The sequence below is a fragment of the Miniopterus schreibersii genome, assembly GCF_964146895.1.
Source record: "Miniopterus schreibersii genome assembly, chromosome: 1".
Taxonomy (NCBI): Eukaryota; Metazoa; Chordata; class Mammalia; order Chiroptera; family Miniopteridae; genus Miniopterus; species Miniopterus schreibersii.
In genome coordinates this window covers 60,373,128-60,394,626 of record NC_138101.1, presented here as the reverse complement: position 1 = coordinate 60,394,626, position 21,499 = coordinate 60,373,128, and the positions used below count along the sequence as shown (strand labels likewise).

The 21,499-nt window shown below is 39.2% G+C and overlaps 1 protein-coding gene across 1 annotated transcript; it reads left to right on the top strand.

Moving 5' to 3' along the window:
- The first annotated feature begins 1,152 nt into the window (after nucleotides 1–1,152).
- LOC308564449 (alcohol dehydrogenase 6-like) lies at nucleotides 1,153–16,728 on the top strand. The gene is made up of 9 exons (XM_081152700.1): nucleotides 1,153–1,272; nucleotides 3,122–3,223; nucleotides 5,255–5,387; nucleotides 8,398–8,485; nucleotides 8,598–8,814; nucleotides 9,935–10,195; nucleotides 11,819–11,954; nucleotides 14,370–14,508; nucleotides 15,147–16,728. Exons 1-9 carry the CDS (start codon nucleotides 1,255–1,257, stop codon nucleotides 15,169–15,171), a joined length of 1,119 nt encoding a protein of 372 aa, XP_081008826.1. The 5' UTR covers nucleotides 1,153–1,254; the 3' UTR covers nucleotides 15,172–16,728.
- The last annotated feature ends 4,771 nt before the right edge of the window (nucleotides 16,729–21,499 follow it).

Genomic DNA, 21,499 nt, shown 5'->3' with positions numbered 1-21,499 from the left:
TGTAAAAGGAATTATACACCAAGTGGGATTATTCCAGATACATTAAGGCTGGTTCAATATTTGGAAATTAGTCAATATGATCCATCAGATCAACATGCTAAGAAGAAAAATTATATGATCCAGATAGAGCAGTTGACCCAGAAAGAGCATTTATTCTTCTCTTCCCTTCTAGCTAAAACCTGCCCACTGGTGTTGCCATTCATTGGAAATGTATTTCCTTGTCCCCACTGTTCACCAGGGTCCTGGGTCTTGGTCAGGACTCTTAGTTCACATAAAGAGATTTTCTCAAATCCAAATCCTGATTGTGAGGCTCCTTATGCAAACTGGCTCCACTTTCTCTGAGTAACCAGCTCAGCATACCCAGATGTGAGGAGTTTATGCTAAACTACCAGATTAAACCGTTTAGTAACATCCTAATTTCTCAATGAAACACACCTTTGGAAAATAAAAAGGATTACTCAAGTGCAGAGACAAAGATGATCATATCCACATTTTAAAAATAAGATAAAAGAAACAATTTTATGCACTCTACTAGAAATTTTAACCCTGTACATTTAAAAGACCAAATTTAAAACTCAACAGAGAAGCCTGGCTGGGCGTGGCTCAGTGGTCAAGCATCAACCTAGGATCCAGGCGATTGGGGTTCGAATCCCGCTCAGGGCACATGCCTGGATTGTGGGCTTGGTCCCCAGTCGGGGGCGTGCAGGAGGCAGCCAATCAATGACAATTCTCTTATCATTGATGTTTCTCTCTCTCTCTCTCTCTCTGCTTTCCTCTCTGTGAAATCAATAAAGAGATTTTTTTAAAAAAAAGCTTAACAGAGAACATACTAACACTAATGATTGTTAGAAGGTTCAGTCCAGTTCCTCTGCACCTGAGGAAAAAAAAAATCATTGTTAAATGTATGCCATATGAAGGCTCCCGAACCCCAACCCACCTTTTCTTGTATTATCAGTCTTTGTATTCAAATTAGTTTTGCGATACTAATTATATTTTACATGATTGAAAGAAAAAAGATTTTGCAAAATTTCACTTTTTGTGCACTTTCACTGAGCTAAATTTGTTTCAGATAAGAAACAAGACAATGGAGTTTCAGGTATATCATTTACCAGGTCACACAAAGAGCAAAGGACCCAGCCTCTTGATCAACCAGTGACCTGTGTACTCTTGAACTTTCCACAGGGAAAGTTGTAACTAGAATCTCCCTTTCTCAATATATTCATTTGTGGCAAGAAGAACACGAAGAAAGTCAGCATGAGTACCACAGGGAAAGTAAGTACAGTTTTCTTTATGTCATGTCACAGTTTTGTCAGTTTGTGTGCTTCTCTATTTAATAACACCTCATCACCCAGCTAGTCTCTGTACTCCTAAAGGTGAGAGGCTGTCTTAATCTTAGTTCCTCTCCTCCTTTCCCTTTTCTTTTACTCCCTTTACGTGTTTGCCTTTCCGTAGTGTTTTCAGTCCTTCAATAAGAAATATATCAAGTCCTAGATCAAACTTTCCAGAATTGAAGACACATCCCCTCCTTCAAAGATCTCACAGAGACAGAGAAATTATAAAAGACTATGCAAGTGTTTTTTACAGCAACATCCTGGAGAACTTGTTACTGGTGCCCCCCAGAGTAACTAAGCTTGGGGGTAGGGCCCAATAATTTGCATTTCTGACGAGTACGCAAATATTGACGCTACTGGTTTGGGACCATATCCTGCTTATTTTGCTAAGACTTCAAAGACATTTCTTTGTTAAACCAGCAGAGGGCAACAGGTATAAAATGTATCTTCTAAAAATAAACTGCCTTATGCTACTTAAAAAAAAAAAAAAAGAGTATGCAGGGGTAGAAAAGAAAGAGGAAGTGCTGGCTAGAAATCTGGCTAGACTTCCCACAGAAAGGGCCACTTAGCATGAGGGAGAAACATAGGAGGAAAACAATATCCCATATGAGAAACTCCAAAACATTTTTTGTGCCAGGAGGGTAAAGTCAGAGGCAAAATGTGACCAGGAATAAGGCTAGAAAGACAGATAGGGAGAAGCTCATGGAGAGTCTTATAGACCATGTCAATAGATCCTGATAAGCAACAGGTAGCCATATCATTTTTAGGTAGGGGATTAGCATAATCAAGATTATAGTTCAGATGGCAATGATATAGAGGATGGATTTGAAGGTGAAGAGCCCAAGCCAGGTAAAAGTCAAGGTAAGGACCTGGACCACACAGTAGCAGCCAGGAATGGAGAAGAGGGGACAGATTCCAGAGGTGAAGAGATAAAAATTAAGACTACTTCCCAGGTTTCTTTCTTTCTTGAGTGAATAGGTTACTTGGCCACTTGGAATAGAGAATGCAGAGGGAGGGTCAGGTTGTTATGTAATGTCCACCACTGGCAGGGAGGGGTGGGACAGGAGAAAGAAATGATGATGTAATCATGTTTTAACGTGTTGAGTTTAAGATACCTGAGGACATTCAAATAGCAGATGAATAAATTAGTCTAAAGCTTAGAGATAAGTCTGTCCATAGATACAAATTGTCAAAGTCACCTGCATAAAGGTACTTGTGGAATCTATAAAAATAGGTGAGACCATATAGGAAGAGAATTTACAGTGAGAACAGTGGCGGGCTGAAATCAGAACCCCTAAGAACTACCTTGCCACCAACAACTTCTCCAACCTCAACCTGCCTGTGACCACCATTTGATGAATTGCCACACCTAGATGTTCTCCATTCCCTGCTCCATAACATACCTCTCCACCCCAAAACTGATTCTAAGAACACACACCTAGGATCACAAATAACTCCCACACTGCAATGCCATTCCCATCCTGAAACAGCCACTGGACAACTTCAAGATCAAAAGTATGACATCTATCCTCTTGATTATGTGGCATTATATAAATATATAAATATAATTAGTATTGCAAAACTAATTTGAATGAAGAGACTGATAGTAAAAGACAAGTTGGACTAGGGTCCAAGAAGCTACACAGGGAATATATTTAAGCAATGACCTTTTTTTGGAGTGGGGGCTTGAGTGTGGAAGAACTGGACTAAACTTTCTAATAATCATTAATATGGGAATCCATCTCCCAAGTTTAAAGAGTTTCCCTTTCTGCCCATATTCCCTTTCCCAGGTTATCAAGTGCAGAGCAGCCGTGCTCTGGAAGGCGGGTGCACCATTTTCCATTGAGGAGGTAGAAGTGGCCCCACCAAAAGCAAAGGAAGTTCGCATAAAGGTAAAGAGAAAAAATACACATTTCCACACCCAAAAATCAGACCTGTTCACTGTAAGTTATACATTCTTTTCACAATGTTAAATTCTGAAAGAAAACTACATACTCTTCTATTTCTTTTTCATTAAACATCCATCTGTCTTTAAATTCTGCCAAAGAAAAAATTAGGGTGGTATAGTGTGGGCTAAATGCCCAAAGGATATATATTCACAGTAGTGTTAAATACTAATCAGAGGAAGTTTCTATCCCTGAACCATATTTTAATCTGTACTTTTAAATTTATTTATGATATTCTTCATGATATTTAAGTTATCTTGAAATTTGATATATGAAAAATGTTTGATTACAGATAAATCAAGTCTAAGTCCTAGAAGGTCAGGTTAGGAATACCTGATATTTTATAGATGAGAAGATTTAAATCCACTGGGGTGAAGTGACTGGTCACACAGCTAAGTAGAGTAAGAACACAGATGTCAACAACTTTTCTCAAACTTAGTTACACATTTGGAAGCACCTGGGCACTTTGAAAAATGCTAATAACTGGTTCCCACCCTCAGACATTCTGAATTTATTATTTAATTGGTCTGGGGTATACTCTGGTCAGGAGAATTTTTAAATCTCCCCCCAAGTAATTCTAACAGGGGACCACCAGACCAGAACATTGTTCACCTGACTTCACTGTTATTATTTAATTTTAATAATGATGAATAAGTACTCTTTGTAATGGATTACAAAGAAGTGGTCCTTTTCCAGTCACCTGTGCAATCCATGCCCTCTTCTCAGAGCCTCCTAAGGCAGCCATCCCATGCAGAGTGCACAAGAGGCCATGTGGCTGTCTCCATTCCCTCCTACCCACAGGGTCGCCACTCCCGACAAGCTACAAATATGAATCTCTCACACATGGATTTGCACAAGATACAGAGACTGAGTAAAGCAGGAGATGGTGCACACTGGGGAGGCTGGAAGGACTCAGAGCTGGTAGCCATTTCTAACCATATGATCATGAGAAATAAGAAAAAGCCCACCCAGCCGGGCGTGGCTCAGCGGTTGAGCTTTGACCTAGGATCCAGATCTCGGTTCGATTCCCAGTCAGGGCACATGCCCGGATTGCAGTCTCGATCCCCAGTGGGGGGCGTGCAGGAGGCAGCTCTCTCATCATTGATGGTTCTATCTCTCTCCCTTCCTCTCTCTGAAATCAATAAAGATATATTTTAAAAAGAAGAAAAAGCCCATCTTCAGAAAATAGTAAGAAAATTCAGCTTTGCACATGTTGAATCAGAGTACAGAGATGAAGACAAAGTCTGCTGGATGGATTTCTAGACCCACGAAGTCTGACTGCACTTCTACAGTTGGGTTGTAAGCAATTGTACAGTATTCTTCCAATAATCTCTTGACATGTGTGGGTGTGCAAGCACACCAACCTCATACCAATTTAGAGATGAAGAAACTGAGACTCATGAAGAATAATTTATCCCCAGGTCACACAGCGAAGAAGGGCAAGGCCAGGACTGCAGCCTTTCTGAACCTCTGCTCTGGATGCCTCCATTTCAAACTGTCTGGCTGATTTACAACAAAAAGTGGGATTATGACTTCTACCAATAACACAACTATACAGCCCTTGCGTGAAATAATTTAAGGCTTCAACTATAATAGAAGATAGAATCCTTCCTCCTTGTGTTCCAATTCCTTCATTTCTAAAATTGGTCTTTCTCTTCCACACTCCCACCTGCAAGCTCCAATGAAGAACAAAGATCTTTGATGTCACACTGTGGTTTTACAACTGTCTCTGCTGAACCCGCTCTGACCTCCCCAGTAAGCTTTAAAATCATCATTTTGATTCTGAAATTAACTAGTGAAAAATATTGCTTTGCTTTAAGCAAATTATTTACACTCATCTAGAAATAAAACTAAGAAATGAGTGCATTAATGTTAATGTAGCATATCAACCTAGTGAAATGATTTAAAGCATTAACAATTCTAAAACACCTTTATTTGAGACAAAGGAAACTATATTACTCCTTGCCTCCCATACAGATCGTGGCCACGGGGCTCTGTGGTACAGAGATTAAAATGTTGGAGAATCAAGTGCCTTATCCCATCATTATGGGCCATGAAGGGGCTGGAATAGTCGAGAGTGTGGGAGAAGGAGTGAGCACCGTGAAACCAGGTATGAACTGGCACCTAGAGTTAGGAAACAGCAGCAACTTCGAACCTACATCAGGAAAATATGAGATCAAGTGAATAAAAGGTGAAACGTTGACCATTTCTTAGAAAAGGAATAATTATGTTATACACAAAGGTTAAACGTATTACGTTCTTTGTATTTATTTTTTATATTAATAAGAACTAGAAATAGAATTTACTGAAACAGGATCTGAAAGTGTAAATAAGACAAAAATTTACAAAAAGAGGTAAACTGTTGAAGAATTTATTTCAATAAGGCATATGATAAATAGTCAAACACATTAGTGGAACTAAATAGAGGAGCCCAGAACTGGGTCAAATATATATAGGAATTAAATGTACAATTAGGTCTGCCTTTCAAATTTGAGGAGAAAAACATAATTATTCAATAAATGATATTGAAACAACTTGATAGGCATCTTGGGGGGGGGAGGTTGAGTTGCTATTACATTCTTTATATAAAATAAAAATGCTATATGAATCTAGGAATTAAATGTGAAAAGTGAAAGCATAGAAGTGTATAAAAACCATAAGAGAATATTGTATTATTTCAAAGGAGAAAAGGAAATTTTAATCAGTAAAAAAACCCAGAAGATGTAAATAATATATAAAGTTGATAACATAAAAAGTTTTTAAAATTTTGTTTATAAAAAATACCCTCCCAGCCTTAGCTGAGTGGCTCAGTTGGTTTGAGTGTCGTCCCACACACCAAAAGGCTGCAGGTTCAATTCCCAGTCAGGGCACATAGCTAGGTTTTGGGTTTGATCCCTGGTCGAGGCGCATACTGGAAGAAACCAATCAGTGTTTCTCTCTCACATTGATGTTTCCTGCTCTCTCTTGTTTCCTCTCTCTCTAAAAATCAATAAGAACATATCTCCCAGTGAGGATTAAAAGATAAAAATACCCTCCCCAAATCAACAAACAAATAAGACAATGGGCAAATTTCTTTCATATATAAAGAATTTTTTAAAAACATTTTTTTAAAAAAAACAGCCCAGCAGAATAATGGGCAAAGGAAATACACATCTAGTTTGGAGGGGGAAAAATACATACATATGTGTGTGTGTGTGTGTGTATACATATATATATATATACATATATATATATATGTTGCTTTGAAGATTCACAAATGCTTTGAAGCATGTGAAAAGGAGCCCAACCTCAAACATATTAAATAAACAAAAATTTTTAATACAATGGTAAAACACTTTACTTAACTGATTAGAAAAGATTTAAAAGTTTAATAATATATAAGGTAGACAAGACTGTACGCAACCAACTCCTTCATACCTTATTATTTAAAAAGTAAATTTGAAAAACTTTAAATTGAAAAATATGTAACATCATTTATATACACCTGTTATGGACCCAATACTTCCAATTCTAGAAAGTTGTTCCATAGATATATATACCCATATCTTAGCTTTCTATTGCTAATGTTAAAAAAAATCACCACAAAGTTAGCAGCTTAAAACAAAATAAATTTATTATCTCTATTACTGTAGGTCAGAAGTCTGCTTAGGGTCTCACAAGATCAAAATCAAAGCGTTGGCCAGCTGGGTTCTTATCTGGACACTCTGGAGAATCCAATTACTTGAGGTTGTAGGACTGACCAGCTGTCAGCTGGGGCTGCCCTCAGCTCCCTGAAGCTGCTCACATTCCTTCCTGTGAGGTCCCTCCACCCCCTTACAGCCTCAAAGCAACAATAGCACATCAAATCCTTCCCATGCTTGGAATTGCTTTGTCTTTCTCTTCTGCTTTCCTCTGGTCTCCTTTCAAGGACTCATGTGATTACATTGATTCTGCTTAAATAATCCAGGATACTCCCTATTTTAATGTCAATTGATTAGTAACCTTAATTTTATCTTCAAAGGCCCCTTTTCCATGTAACATACTCACTGGCATGGTAACAACAAATTCAGTTTCTGGGGATTAGGATGGGATGTCTTTGGGGGGCCATTTTAGAAATTCTGCCTACCATAACCCACATGTGCACAAAATATTCATTGCACTGTTATTTCTCATCTCAGGAAAAAATAAAACAACACAAAGTTTTAAAGGCAGGAAATAACTTAAATGTCTATCAATGTCCAGGGGACTGGTTAAATAAATTATGACATATCTAACAACATAATACTACATAACTATTAAACAAAATGATAGAGTGCTATATGCACTAAAATAAGAAATCTGCAAGTAAAAAACCAAAGGTAAATAGTATGCTACTCTTTGTATTTTTAAAGGAGTTATATCTCTGAAAATACCATGGACACTGAGAAGAGTAATTATCTCCAGGGTGGAGAAAGGGGAACTGGAAACTAGGGAGCTAATCTTCACATTTATGCATTTAAGTTCTTACCATATGTCTGTAACTTTTTAAAAACTAAAAATAATTAAAACAAAAGAACTGTCATCCTACAAAGGTTTTTTAACTAAAAATATGAAATAAATTGCTCATTTACAGTGGTAGACAATGGGGCAGTCAGAAAGTCCATCACAGGCAAGTTATTCTGATCTTCTCCTTATACATTGAACAATCCTAGAAAAATCTACCTACCTTTGGTCTCCACAGCCAAGGAGAAAGAACTGATGTGAAGTACACAGAACAGCATATAGGCAATCCTTTCTCCCTAATCCAGAAGCTCATATTGTGAGCATGTGGTATCCATGCTACTTTAAATACAACTCCCAACAGCAGAAGTTAGTGTGGAGAATGAAAGATAAGATGTGGCTTAATGGCTACATGATAAAATCATTTGAAACTTCAAATGGAACTTACAAAGAAGGCAAATCTGGGGCCAGCTCCTTGGGATTCAGCCGCTGAGTCCAGGGGACTCTTAGTAAGTATTTCACATTCTCCATAGTATTAACACAGTTAAATGTAGAAGTTGCTCTCAGTAATCATATTTTCTTGGGTGCCTTGCTGTTTAGGTCTTGAGAAACAGCTATCTCTTTACTTTAAAAGATAACATTAAATGATTTTGTTCTCATAGGTGATAAAGTGATCACACTCTTTCTACCACAGTGCGGAGAGTGTGCCTCTTGCCTTAATTCTGAGGACAATTATTGTATACAATTAAAGTAAGTTTTTACTAATATTTTCTTTTTGAAAAGTTAATTCAATGTCCTTGGGAAGACTCTAAGCTTTGTAATTTAAAATAAAATAATTCTGTTTGTTGTTTGATCTATAAAGACAGTCGCACACCAGCCTGATGACTGATGGTACCAGTAGGTTTACCTGCAAGGGAAAACCAATATATCACTTTGCCAATACAAGCACCTTCTCTGAATACACAGTGATTAGAGAAATCTCAGTAGCCAAGATTGATTCAGTGGCTCCTCTGGAGAAAGTATGCCTCATTAGCTGTGGTTTTTCCACTGGGTACGGTGCTGCGATCAATACTGCCAAGGTGAGAAGCATTTATACTCATTATGAATGGAATTCTTGGTATGTGGTGTTGACAGGCCTCATGCACCTGGGTCATGTCTGATCATACAACCTGAGGAAGATTCACAAACCTTCCTCTAAACATCCTTGAGTTCTTTACTATCTGTCTAGTCATCCCATACCCTCTTCAACATCTTTCCCATTCCCTTTAGCCAATAATGACAAATTATATCTGGATTCCACTCACAAGTGAAGACATCAGGAATTCCTGGGAGTTAAACAAAATACAGTCACAAAATGACTATGTGTCCTTCCACATTGTAGTTCATTCTTTTTTTCATTCAACAAACATTTATGGAGTCATTCACTGTTCCAGGTGAGGAGATTCAGCAGCTAACAAAACTCATCGAGCTTCTATTCTGTTGTATAATGCATCAGGTGGTGATCAGTGCTCATAAAAAGAAAAGGACAGTAGAAAGACCAACTGACAAAAGGGGTGTTGCTCTATAAAACAGATTGGTCAGTAACCCCACTCTGATTGAGTGGATTACTGTCATACATCTGTTTTGGAACCTCACCCAATCCTGCCCAGCTCCATTCTTTAATTGGCTGTTGAATTTTAGTTCTTTATTTTTCCCAATTTCCATTAGTCCCAATACTATACAGAGAGATAGGGTATAAGGTGTTCCATTTAAATTAGTCTCAGCTGGGACTCAATAAAAAATAAGCCCTTGCCTTCATAAGGCATTGACATTGTAAATAATGCAAAGTTTACAGATATTCACAAGAGAAAGAAAAAAGGGTTGTAGGAAGATGAGATGGTTTTAAAGATCTCAAAAATATCTGAAGCTAAATAAATACTGTGCCAAATAAGTCTTAAGATTCAATGAAAGTTCATTAAATTGCTTCTACCCATGCTAATTCCTGGGTTGAAACACTCTCTTTGCAGGTAATTTTTTGCTCTTCTGGTAAAAAGTATCCCACATTTAGAAATACCTTGAGAAACTACAAATTTAGTTATGTGTTTTATTTGAAAATATCCTTTGTTTTATGTCTCAAAAAAGTATATACAGACTTCATCTTTCCAACTGAATAAATCTCTGTGTTCTCCTTGCTTCTGTTTTATGCTTTTATGTGCTCAGGTGACCCCAGGCTCCACCTGTGCAGTGTTTGGCCTTGGAGGAGTCGGCCTGTCTGTTGTCATGGGCTGTAAAGCGGCTGGAGCGGCCAGGATCATTGGGGTAGACGTCAACAAAGACAAATTTGAGAAGGCGAAGGAAGTGGGTGCCACTGAGTGCATCAGCCCACAGGATTTCAAGAAACCTATCCATGAAGTTTTAGTTGAAATGACAGGAACTGGTGTAGAATTTTGCTTTGAGGTCATTGGAAATCCAGAAATGGTGGTATGTGAGCTTCTGGAATGAAAATTACCAGTATTTCTACCAGTCATCATTGTAGATTTTACTTGAATGAAAATTCTAAAATTTCTTCCACATTCCTCTAGTTAATTTTCCTGTGCCCCGTGACATCTTACCCGTTACCCTCTGTCTGCTCCTACAAATCTGTTCATTACCCCAGACACTGAACTCCCATACTGAGTTTTCTCCTCCCTCTGTTCCATCATGCCATTCCTTCAAATAAGCACAAAACCTCCAACAGGCAGGACAAAAAGGCTCTGTAAAGAATTCTCACTGGATTGTTTCATAACAAGCAAAACCCAGTAACTTAAGTTCCAACCCAGAAGATTTCGGCAGGGTAAGGACAATATTGGATTAATGATCCTATAAAGCGATGAGCTTTGCACTTTCAGCAAAGTCTTTCAGGTTGGATGTGAGATGTTTCCAAGATAAATATTTACCAATCTTGATTAAATAGAATCATTCCAAAAAAAAAAAAAAGTTGTTACTTTTCTGGCTAAACATGGTTTACATAAGAGAGTATGAATGGAGAAAATGTTACTTCACAATTTGAGACCTGCTTTCCTGGGGGATTTGTAGAAACAACGTATTATTGGGTTATATGGCTCCATCTTCTAGTCAGCTGAATGGAAACCCAAGAACTATCTCTTCTAGCTGAGGTCCTTTCTTTAGCTTACAAAATCTTTTCATTCCTCACTACACATACGTTTCCTCTTCTGTTAAAAGATATAGGAAAACCTTTCTCACAGTCTTTCCCACAGACAGTCTGGCTCTGAGAAATAGCTTTTAAAAATAACTAATGGGAACATTAGTTTATCTCTTTGCTAATACATGATGCTATACAAATATCCAATTGTACTCTTTGATGTTTAAAAGAAAATGTCAACTCTAACCATTAGTATCAGTAATGGTTCTTAATTAGAAGTAGAAAGAAGGAACTCTTACCCTTTGAGACAGCATTGAGGGACCTGGAGACTTCTAAGCTGAACAAAATAAGATGGTCAGAGAAAGACAAATATCACGTGATCTCACTTATATATGGAATCTAAAGAACAAAATAAACTGATGAACGAAATAGGACCAGAAGCATGGATAAATGGAACATAATGACAGATCTCAGAGCGGAGGAGGGTGAGGAGGACAGGAAGAGATCAACCAAAGAATATATATGCATATATGCATAGCCCATGGACACAGACAATAGTGTGGGGAAGGCCTAGGAAGGGTGGCAGCAGGGTGGAGGGAGGCAAAGGCGGGGGAAATGGGGGGCATCTGTAATAGAGTCAACAATAAAAAAATTATTAGTAGTAGCCATAGTAGTAGTAGTAGCTACAGTAGTATTACTACCATGGGTACCTTTAGTATTTTCATTTTTTAATTTCTATCTGTTGAATCTAAAATGCCAGATACTATATATACTTGGCAGTACACAATGCCTTATTTATGTTTCAGCATTTCCTTATAAGATAAATGTTATTTCAGAGGACAGAGAAAACCAGAAAAGAAGGCCACAGCCCACTCAGCAGTCAAGCTGAGGTTTAGACTTAGGTTCCTACCTCTGAGGCACATCTTTTAACCCCTGCATTGTCTTGCATTGTTTTACAACAGGCAGCTGCCCTGGCCTCCTGCCACGAGAGCCATGGGGTCTGTGTGATTGTTGGGCTCTTGGATTATGGTGTCCAGCTCAACATCAATGGCTACTTGTTCTTCTCAGGACGATCTTTGAAGGGATCTGTTTTTGGAGGTATGGAAGAGTGGAAATCTGTGGGGGTTAAGAGGGGGGGGTAATAGAAAAACGTATCATAAATGCTTGAGGAGACACATAAAACAAGAGCTTTAGACTACAGTTTTTGTTTCAACACATAAATATCCGAGATAAGGGGATGGATATTAGATGTCTACAGTGGCTTCTTGGTAAGCTTTTTCTCATGCAAAGAGAGAGAAGAGACTTAAAACTTGGTGAAGAAACCAGTGTCCAAAGTTTAATGCAAATTCTAAATTGTAAAGAAAAGGCAATTCTGCGATCAACAACTGTATTTCCCTTGAGTTATACACCTGCCAACTAGGGTTCTTTGGAGGATATATTGAACCATTAGTAGTCATTGTTCCACAATGTAAATTTTATCTGAAACTGAATTGTCATTATACCAACGCAAACACAATGGATTCAAGACTGAAAAGAAATACTACTGATAAAAAGCAAATGAGATTTATGTTTTTGAGGGAGAAAAATCATAAAATAATTTGTTTTAGAAATATTTTTATAGATGTTAGAAGTCTTTTATTAAAAAGTATAAAAAAGCTAAATTAAATAAATCTGCTTAGGATCCTGGGCATATAAGCAAGTAATCTGATATTTAAGAAGAAATGTATTTAGCTAGCGATTTGGGGCAATCTGAATTCTTGGGCAAGAGAGATGAGAATTAGGAGCTATCTGCATTATGTGAACCAGTGAGCTCACTGTGGTCTCCAAATTAGCTATGGTGGTGTATGCCTACAGGTACTAGGATCTTACCCTATTCATTTACAAAAAGTAGATAAATGACAGAGCCAGGGAAAAAAAGTAATAATTCAGTTTAGACTGTAATTTTAATTCCTTCATTTCATTCCAAATACAAATATTCAGCTAACTCTTATAAAATAAGATCACCGATATTTTAAATAATCCTAATAAAGAAACTATTTCACACGCCACTTAAACATTCATGTAATGATCATTAAGTTAATTCCTTTCTCTAGTTCAATAGTTTTCAATTAAGGATAGCACTGACTGCGTGTTGAACAGGCCTACTAAACTTCCTACAACGTACACAGTGAAGAATTTTCCCACCCAAAATGCCATTACTGCTCTTGTTAAGAAACACTGCCTAGCCTAGTCTGTGGTCCTGGAGCCTTCCTTTTTAGATTGTTTGGCTGAAAGAAGAAACAAGAAACAAGTGCAAGTGTTTCTTATATAGATATGAAAATGCTTTATTAAATCACCAATCAAAAAATAAAAACAAACAGATCTTAAGAGTTGCCATCACAAGAAAAAAATTTGTAACTATGTGTGATGATGAATGTTAACTAAACTTAGTTTAACAGTAATCATTTCACAATATAGACATACATCAAATCATGATGCTGTGTACTGAAAATTGATACCATGTTATATGTCAATGATATCTCAATTTTTGGAAAAAAGATAAAAACAAACAGAAAAATATACTAGCCCTTCATGTCATGACATACAGCATGTTAGAATTCTTGATTACACATAACAGAAACCAACTTAAATGCAAAATATTGGGATAGTTTTAGGTAACTTTGAGAATAAGAGGGAAGCATGAAGAACGTGGCCCAGGCTGCAACCAAGAAAAGCAAGTAATGGCCAAGATCCTGTCACAGAATAAGCTGCTCAGGACACTGCTATCTCCTTGCCCAACTACACCACACTCACCCTCTCCAGAAACAAGCAGGCCCCCACTTCTGTGTGGTGACTTGCTGGGTATGTCACTTTGCACAGTCGTAAATATAAAAGTATTTCTTGAAAATTATGAAAACAGAGAAAATACAATGCTAAGTTTCTGTTCCCTTGGCTGACCCCATCTTTCCCTGTGCAATTCTTACTTCCAGAAGGTACATTTCATTCTTACCTTGCTTTTGTCCAAAGCTGTCACTGAGATCACTGCCATGGCGAAAACTCTTCCTTTAAGATATTTGGCTCTTTCATGAAACTGCAGATCAAAACACACACATGCACACACACAGACATACAGACACAGAGACACACACACATATATGAAATGTCCTATTTCTCACCTTTGAAATGCTTCCTTTCATGGTTCCCAAGACTTGGCCCTTGGTTATACATTACATGTGGGTTTACAGCTCTCAGACAGTGCGACTTAACACCAAGATCATCTAAAACAAGGTCCACAGTATACTTGCTTTAAGTAAATTCTCTATTGTACCAGAGGTCTCAAGATGTTCAGGAAAACAGCCTGCTATACAGGGTATATGTTTGGGACAGGCATGCTCCTGAGGACTGACACAAGTGAATGGGGAATCCTTAGATTTCCTCAGTCAAAGCCAACACCTCTAGCAACTGACCTGAATGGCCCTTCTTGTAGAGTGAGCCTAATGAATAAAATCTGTTGTTAATTTGTTGTATTTCCAGGCTGGAAAAGCAGACAGAACGTCTCTAAACTGGTTTCTGATTATATGGCAAAGAAGTTTAATTTAGATCCACTAATTACCCATACTATGAATCTTGATAAAATCAATGAAGCAGTTGGATTCATGAAAACCGGAAAATGGTAAGTTCCTGCAATAATGTTTATGTCTGAGTGTTTGCGGCCAAGAGAAAGGGCGTGTGGAAGTTGGGGAGGCAGGGGAAAGGAAGCCACAGCTGGCAAAGCCACACGCAGACAACTGAAGAAGTTTTCAGCAATTTGTAAACATCTCCTCCCCCTCGTTATTTCATTTCCAGTTTACAAAAAGAAAAATGTTATCCTGAAAATATTTAAGTGATAGTCTACCCTTACCATTAGCATTTTATTTCCAATTTGGCATTTTTATATGAAACATTAACTAATGAGGTTGGCAAATAAAATTTTAGCTCAAGTTTAAGTTCATAGTTTATGAAGAGGCCATTGTTGTTCTATTTCAAAGAAATTATCCCTAGAATTTCAAATTCTGACACCTGTCTTTGGCCCACAAACTGAACACCAGCCATAAACTGGACACTGGCAACCCCACAAGGGTACAGGTCTGCACACATATTCCTCACCCTTGGAACTCCATGTAATTTTGAAAAATCTCACCACTGATTTAATCTGCCCATTTTTCACATAACATGAAACTTACTGGTCCAGAAAGTGAAAATGTGAAACCCAAAACACAAATGTTGTTTTGGAAATTTTTCCATTTATTTTTCTTTTCTTTCTTTTTTTAGTATCCGCTGTGTCCTGTTACTTTAAGTACAATGCGATGAACGCAAGATCTGCAGCATATTTCACCAACTAAATTGCATCCTGTACAATTTCCATGACTTAGAAGAATTATCCACTGTTTCTATTTTCTTGCCTCTGATTCATTCAGTAGGGGGCTCATATCTGACTTCTGCTCTCACCACCTCATCAAAATTGGTCTTATGTGACCCATTCTCACCCAGGAACATCCTCCCTGTTAGGGGTAGATTAAGGTTGATTTGAATCACCCAATTCCAAACCCTTCAAACAAATAGTCACCCCAAGATACTCCCATTTTCACAGTTGCCTCTAACTCTGGGCCCCTGTTTCTTTGCACACTATGTCTCTCATCCCCATGAAGCTCTGCTCATTTCACACGAAAGAAAAAAAACTCAGCATTCATGAGTTTATTGAACATTCAGGTTGAAGCAAGCTAATTGGGGAAGGGGACTTTATTACATCAACTTAAATAAATCCTATTAAACATTAAATATTTCATTCTTAATATTACCCCAGAAACATCTACTGGCATTACACCTCATATAACCCAGCCTCAGACCATCACTTATAATATCTCTAAGGCATTCACCTCTTCTTTCATGGATTGCCAAAGAGACTTCAAGTTCTTCTTTAATTGGCCAGGACAGTTTAGCTCTCGGCAGTTCATATTACCTGGCTTCGTAACCAAGACACCTAGAATTCAGCAGAAAGGAAAAAGGGCTTGAGGGGGAGTTGTATTAATTACCAGGATTCATGCTCCCTAGGAGGCAGCTGTGGTATTAAGCAACAAAACTGGCTTTTATTCCACTCTCCAAGGAAAGAGAATAGTTGTGTAGTTCATTACTAATGTATGTCATAGATTCTTTCCTCCAAGAAGTGGATGAGAGAAAGACAAGATCCACTCTCTACCCATGCCCCCCCTCTCTGCCCTAATCCTTCTTAATTCTCCTAGAACCTGGGTTAAGACTGAGCCCTCTTGGGATATGACTTCGTCTCTATCCCTTAGACACAGTCCCTTTCTAACTCTCTCCCCCAGTACACTCACCAGGAGCTCACTTCCTAAAGTCTCTTGTGCTCCACCTTGGGCTCCCCTAGGTCTCGAGCCACTGGATCAGACAGGGGTCCCCGTGGGTCAGCAGACCTTGGCAGACCTTGGGAGACCAGGAAATGGGAGGTCATATTTTTACCTAAGACCAGTACCTTCATGATATAAGATCAGCCAGAAAGGTGAGCTACATTCCCCAGCCTGTCTCTGTCATCATGGCCACCACATGTGTCAAAGGGCTCTCCTGAGACTCTGATTCCCAAACTGAAAAGAAGCATCATGAGGTGGGCATCCTGTCCTTCCTTCAGGATGTCTGCCTCCTACAAATAGGGGGATAGATGCTCCTGAACATATTCTTTCCCTTCCAAACTGTGCCACCAGTGGGAGCAGGAGCTCTCCTTCAGTGGGTTCAACCCTTAGCCTCCAGCAGAAAGCTTCAAGTCCTAATGAGAGAATGGATAACCGTGCAAGGAAAAAATGATTAACTTCAATGCCAACTAATAAATTGTTTTTGCATTTGATGTGCTGTTGACTCTCAACACTTTGTACAAACACAGTGGTCCTTAGGCCCTTTACCCCTGCCACCTAGAAATAGAAAATGGCTTGTATATTGGTTTTATTCAACCTGTTGTCTGCATTAGAATCAGAGAAGGGGCCTGGGTCCTCGTGGACTGCCGCTGCGAGCTGCCTCCTCTCCGATCATCATAAAGAGTATTTGGGCAGACAGAGGGCTCGGAATAGGGCATGCTCTATCAGGGATGCTTCTGCCAACAAGGAAGAGGCTCTTTCCTTCTCCATCTTCCCAAGTCCAAGCTGGAATTTCCAACCCTGCTCTGCTTTTCTATTCCCTGAGGGTCACCTAGGCGTGTTCCTGCTCTGCTTCATGAATTAACCTTACTAACAGTGAGAACTTGGATAAGTCTTCAGGTCTTGGGAGGTCTGTCTGTCCAAAAATATTTTGCTGTAAACAGCACCTACACTCTGCTCCAATAAAGCCCAATTCTTTAAGCTACTTCAAATGTCTCTTGATGTTATAGCTCATTGCAAAACTCTCTCTAATCCAATCACAGACGCAGGCTTTTTCTCCTTTCTGTTGATACATGGCCAAAAACTTTACACAAGTACCGGTGACTACTCACATCATTGTATACCTACCCACTGTGATTGCTGGCCACATTTAAGTGTCCTGTTCCAACCACAAACCAAAATCCTTCTCTCTCTTCCCGGGCACTGCACTGCCCTGGACAGTCACTCACAGGGGCAGTGTTTGGCCTCCAGCAGGGCTCACCTCATCCCCAGACCCACAGTAGGAGCCCCGCCTCCAGGGAGAACTACAGTCCACATCTCTTGCCTGCAAAATGACAAACTTTTAAGTATTTTCAGATTTTTACCTGAAAACAAGAATAATTACATCTGGGCTATCACTTAAATAAAATAAAGTGTGTCTATACAATATAGAAGCCATCAATTAACCCGTGGTATGCATCCTGATGCCTGCTTATAGCACTGTTGATAGTTAACGTTTCCTGATAATGCACAAGTGATACCATGATCTCCTGCACACTCACAAGGAAGCCTTCATATTGGTGTTGGCCCCAGCTGCTGAAAATGTGTCTATATCCTATTCACACACATACACCTCTATTTCCTATTAAATGTTATAAGTTAACACTAGCAGTGAAATTTTGAATTGGCCTACACTATAATTTCAAAAGAACTTTTATTGCTCCTACTTATTTCACTCTAACATCATTCATATGCCAGGTGGCCAGCTATTAGAATGACTGACAGGATCCTGAAGAAGTTCACCAGTTTTTCATGGCCTTTTTGATGAGCTTTGGTGGTCAGTCACTTAACTAATCACTTATTCACTCAGGAAAGATTTACTGAGTAAAAATGTATAGGGAGTGGGAGATCCAGAAATGCCTGGTACAGCCCAACATCCAGGAAGAGAGACAGATGTGCTAATAATTAAAACAATATAATAATCAATATGGGAAAGGCAAAACCAACCAGTAAACAGGAGGAAAAAATTAGCCCAGCCTTCAGAGAGATGAGAGAAAACATCAGGGATGTTTGAGCTGAGCCTCAATGATGCATTGAAATCTGCCACATGGATAAAGAGTATTGAGAGCCTAGAAAACAGCATGAGCCAAAGCTCAAGGTGGTGAGAGAGTACAGTCGATCGTAGTGTCTATGAGAAGGTGGGGAGAGAGGTATGGCTGGGCCTAATAGTGAAGAGGAGGCCATGTTACTTGAGTAAGTGATTGGTAAAGTAACTGACTGTCAATTTCTACACACCAGGTTTTCAAGGAAAGGATTGGCATGTTTATTTTTATTTTTATTTTTTTCTAAAGAGAGCTTTTCTTTTTTTCTTTTTTTAAAATATATCTTTATTGATTTCAGAGAGAGGAAAGGAGAGGGAGAGAGAGAGATAGAAACATCAATGATGAGAGAGCCATTGATCGAGCCCACAACCCAGGCATGTGCCCTGACCGGGAATTAAACCCCGATCGCCTGGATCCTAGGTCGACGCTCAACTGCTGAGCCACGCCCGGCCGGGCTGGCATGTTTAAATCTGTGTTTCAGAAAAACATGACTTTGGCAGCATTGTGGCCGATAGCGCAGAGAGGAGAGAGACTGGAAGCAGAAAGAACATTTGAGAATTTGTGTGTTAAGATGGATTAGAGAAAAACCTTGGAACTAAAACCAATGGGTGTGATCATGATTGGAACTAAAACCAATGGGAGTGATCACGATTGGAATTAAAACCAATGGGTGTGATCATAATTGACATGATCATGATCGACATGATAGGGGGTGGCTGGGGCCTCATACGTATCCCTAGGACCTTACCACTTCCCCTGTTGGCTTCTGGCCGTCAGCGTCAGTATTCCCCTGCCAGTGGGTTTTTGCAAGAACAACAGAATGTTGCTCTGCCTGCCCTTGGTTAAGAAGTTGTACTTTCCAGGGAAGTTACCTCTCCCAAGCAGCCATCAACCAAGGACTGACAGAAGTTGCTATAAAACAGGCAATCCGCAGAGTGTCCTTATGGAATCAAACTCCAGTTGCCCACTATGGTAGCTGGCTTTAAAAGTGGCTCTTACATCCATGTTTGTGGCAGCACTATTCACAACAGACAAAGGTGAGAGCAACCCAAGTGTCCACGGACAGATAGATAAATGGATTTTTAAAATGTGGTATAAACATACAATGTAAAATTGTTCAGCTTTAAAATGGAAGAAAATGCTGACACATGGTACAACATGGGTGAACCTTGAAGACATTATGCTAGCTGAAACAGCCAGTGAAGAAATTACAAATAACTGATTTCACTTATATGAGGTACCTAGTCAAATTCATAGAGATAGAAAGTAGAATGGTGCCAGGGACTGAGAGCTGGGAGAAGTAGGAAGTTAGTATTGAATAGGTAAGCAGTTTCAGTTTGGGAAGAGAAAAACAGTTCTGTGAGAGGATAGTGGAAATGGAAAGGTGGAAAAATAAGGGAAACAGTGTAACCTGTGAAAATAGCCATCAACTCATCAGCTGTGCTGACTTGACCAGGTTCAGGATGCTAAAGCTACTTTCATTCTATTTTATCACCTTTTGTGGCGTCAAACTTAGCTCAAGCTCCAGTGCTTATAAGCATTATTGGGCATAGTCAAAGCACACAAGTTAACCAGCCCAAAGTCCTGGCCTTTGGCCTTTGCTATATTTCAGTGAGGATTCAGTCAGGAGACAGAAATCATAATAGTTCATATGAGGAATTGTTAGGTAACAATAAAGTTGTTAACGAGGCAACTCAAAATGCAAGAAGAGAAGACTAAGATGTCATTAAGGTAGCAGCTAGAATAAGCTGCTACAAGCCTTAGTGCTGAGAGAACAAAAGGACAATGCTGGGATTATTAAAATTTAGAAGCTTGAGAGAAGGGCCCAGCAGAACTGAAAATCAGACCTCTGAGGAAGGGGCTCTGGGTAGCTGGTGGCCCTCGGGGTGCATGATGGGCTACTTTTGCAAGGACTGGAAAAGCTTCTAAGTGAATGTAGCTACTACTATAGAAAGACACCACTGTCACTGGGGTGAAGAAATGATGCTGGGGGAATAATCACAGGAACTGCAAGTATCTAAGAATAAAACGAAACTCACAGGACAAAACAGGAAAGAGAAAGCCCTCCTTCCTGAACTTGGCCTCTGTCCTTGGCCTGCTTAGACCAGTTTTAGCAAGAATCCTGCCACCTCAGTTTAGCAAAAGTCTCCCTCCCTTGATATATGATCAAATTCCTCATCCCCAACCCTCCATAGCTTATCACTCTTGCCTGGCCTCAGCAAGGAGCCAGTTAAGTCCTTGAGTCGATCTAGCAAGAGTCCAAATCTTAAAGTTTTCTCTTAGTAATTTTCCTTCCACAGACCCCCACCCTGCTCCTTGGTTATAAATCTCCACTTGTCCCTGATGTATTCAGAGGTAAGCCCAAACTTTCTCCCTAATTGCAAAGCCCACACTGCAGTCATCCCTCTTGAATAAAGTCTTCTTTACCAGCATTGGCAAGTGTCTGAATCATTTTTTTTAACAGAAGTCAACTGCAACTGAGAGCTGTTAGAAAGTGAAGGCATCCCAAGAAAGTACCTGTGTATTTTCATTGAGTCTTCAAAATATTCTGAATTCTAAATAACATGAAATATCAAAAAGTTCGTTGGACTTAAATTCATAATTTAAAGAGAAATTAAGACAAGAATTAATGGCATGTGACTCTTCAAAAATGTCAATGTCATGAAAGAAAAAGAAATCCTAAGAAACTGTTCACAATTAAAAGAGACAAGTGAGATATGACAACCAGGAGCAATATATGATCCTAGTCTGGATCTTGTAGTACTCATGGGGAAAACAGGCAATATATATATATATAATGTATACACATACAGAGTTTCCCACAAAACACTCTGAATAATTATAAAGGCAGTATTTATTAAAATACATTTCATTTTCAAAATGTAAAAGACAGAGAGAGTAGAAAGAAATAGCATTCACTCTTGATTTCCCACTAGCCAACTGAATTGTCTAAACTCTGAATTCTGCCATGGCCAGTTTGGCTCAATGGTTAGAGCACTGGCCCACTGACTGAAGGGTCTTGGGTTCCATTCCAGCCAAGGGCACGGACCATCCGGCCGGGCGTGGCTCAGCGGTTGAGTGTCGACCTAGGATCCAGGCGATCGGGGTTCGATACCTGGTCAGGGCACATGCCCGGGTTGCGGGCTTGATCAATGACTCTCTCATTATAGATGTTTCTATCTCT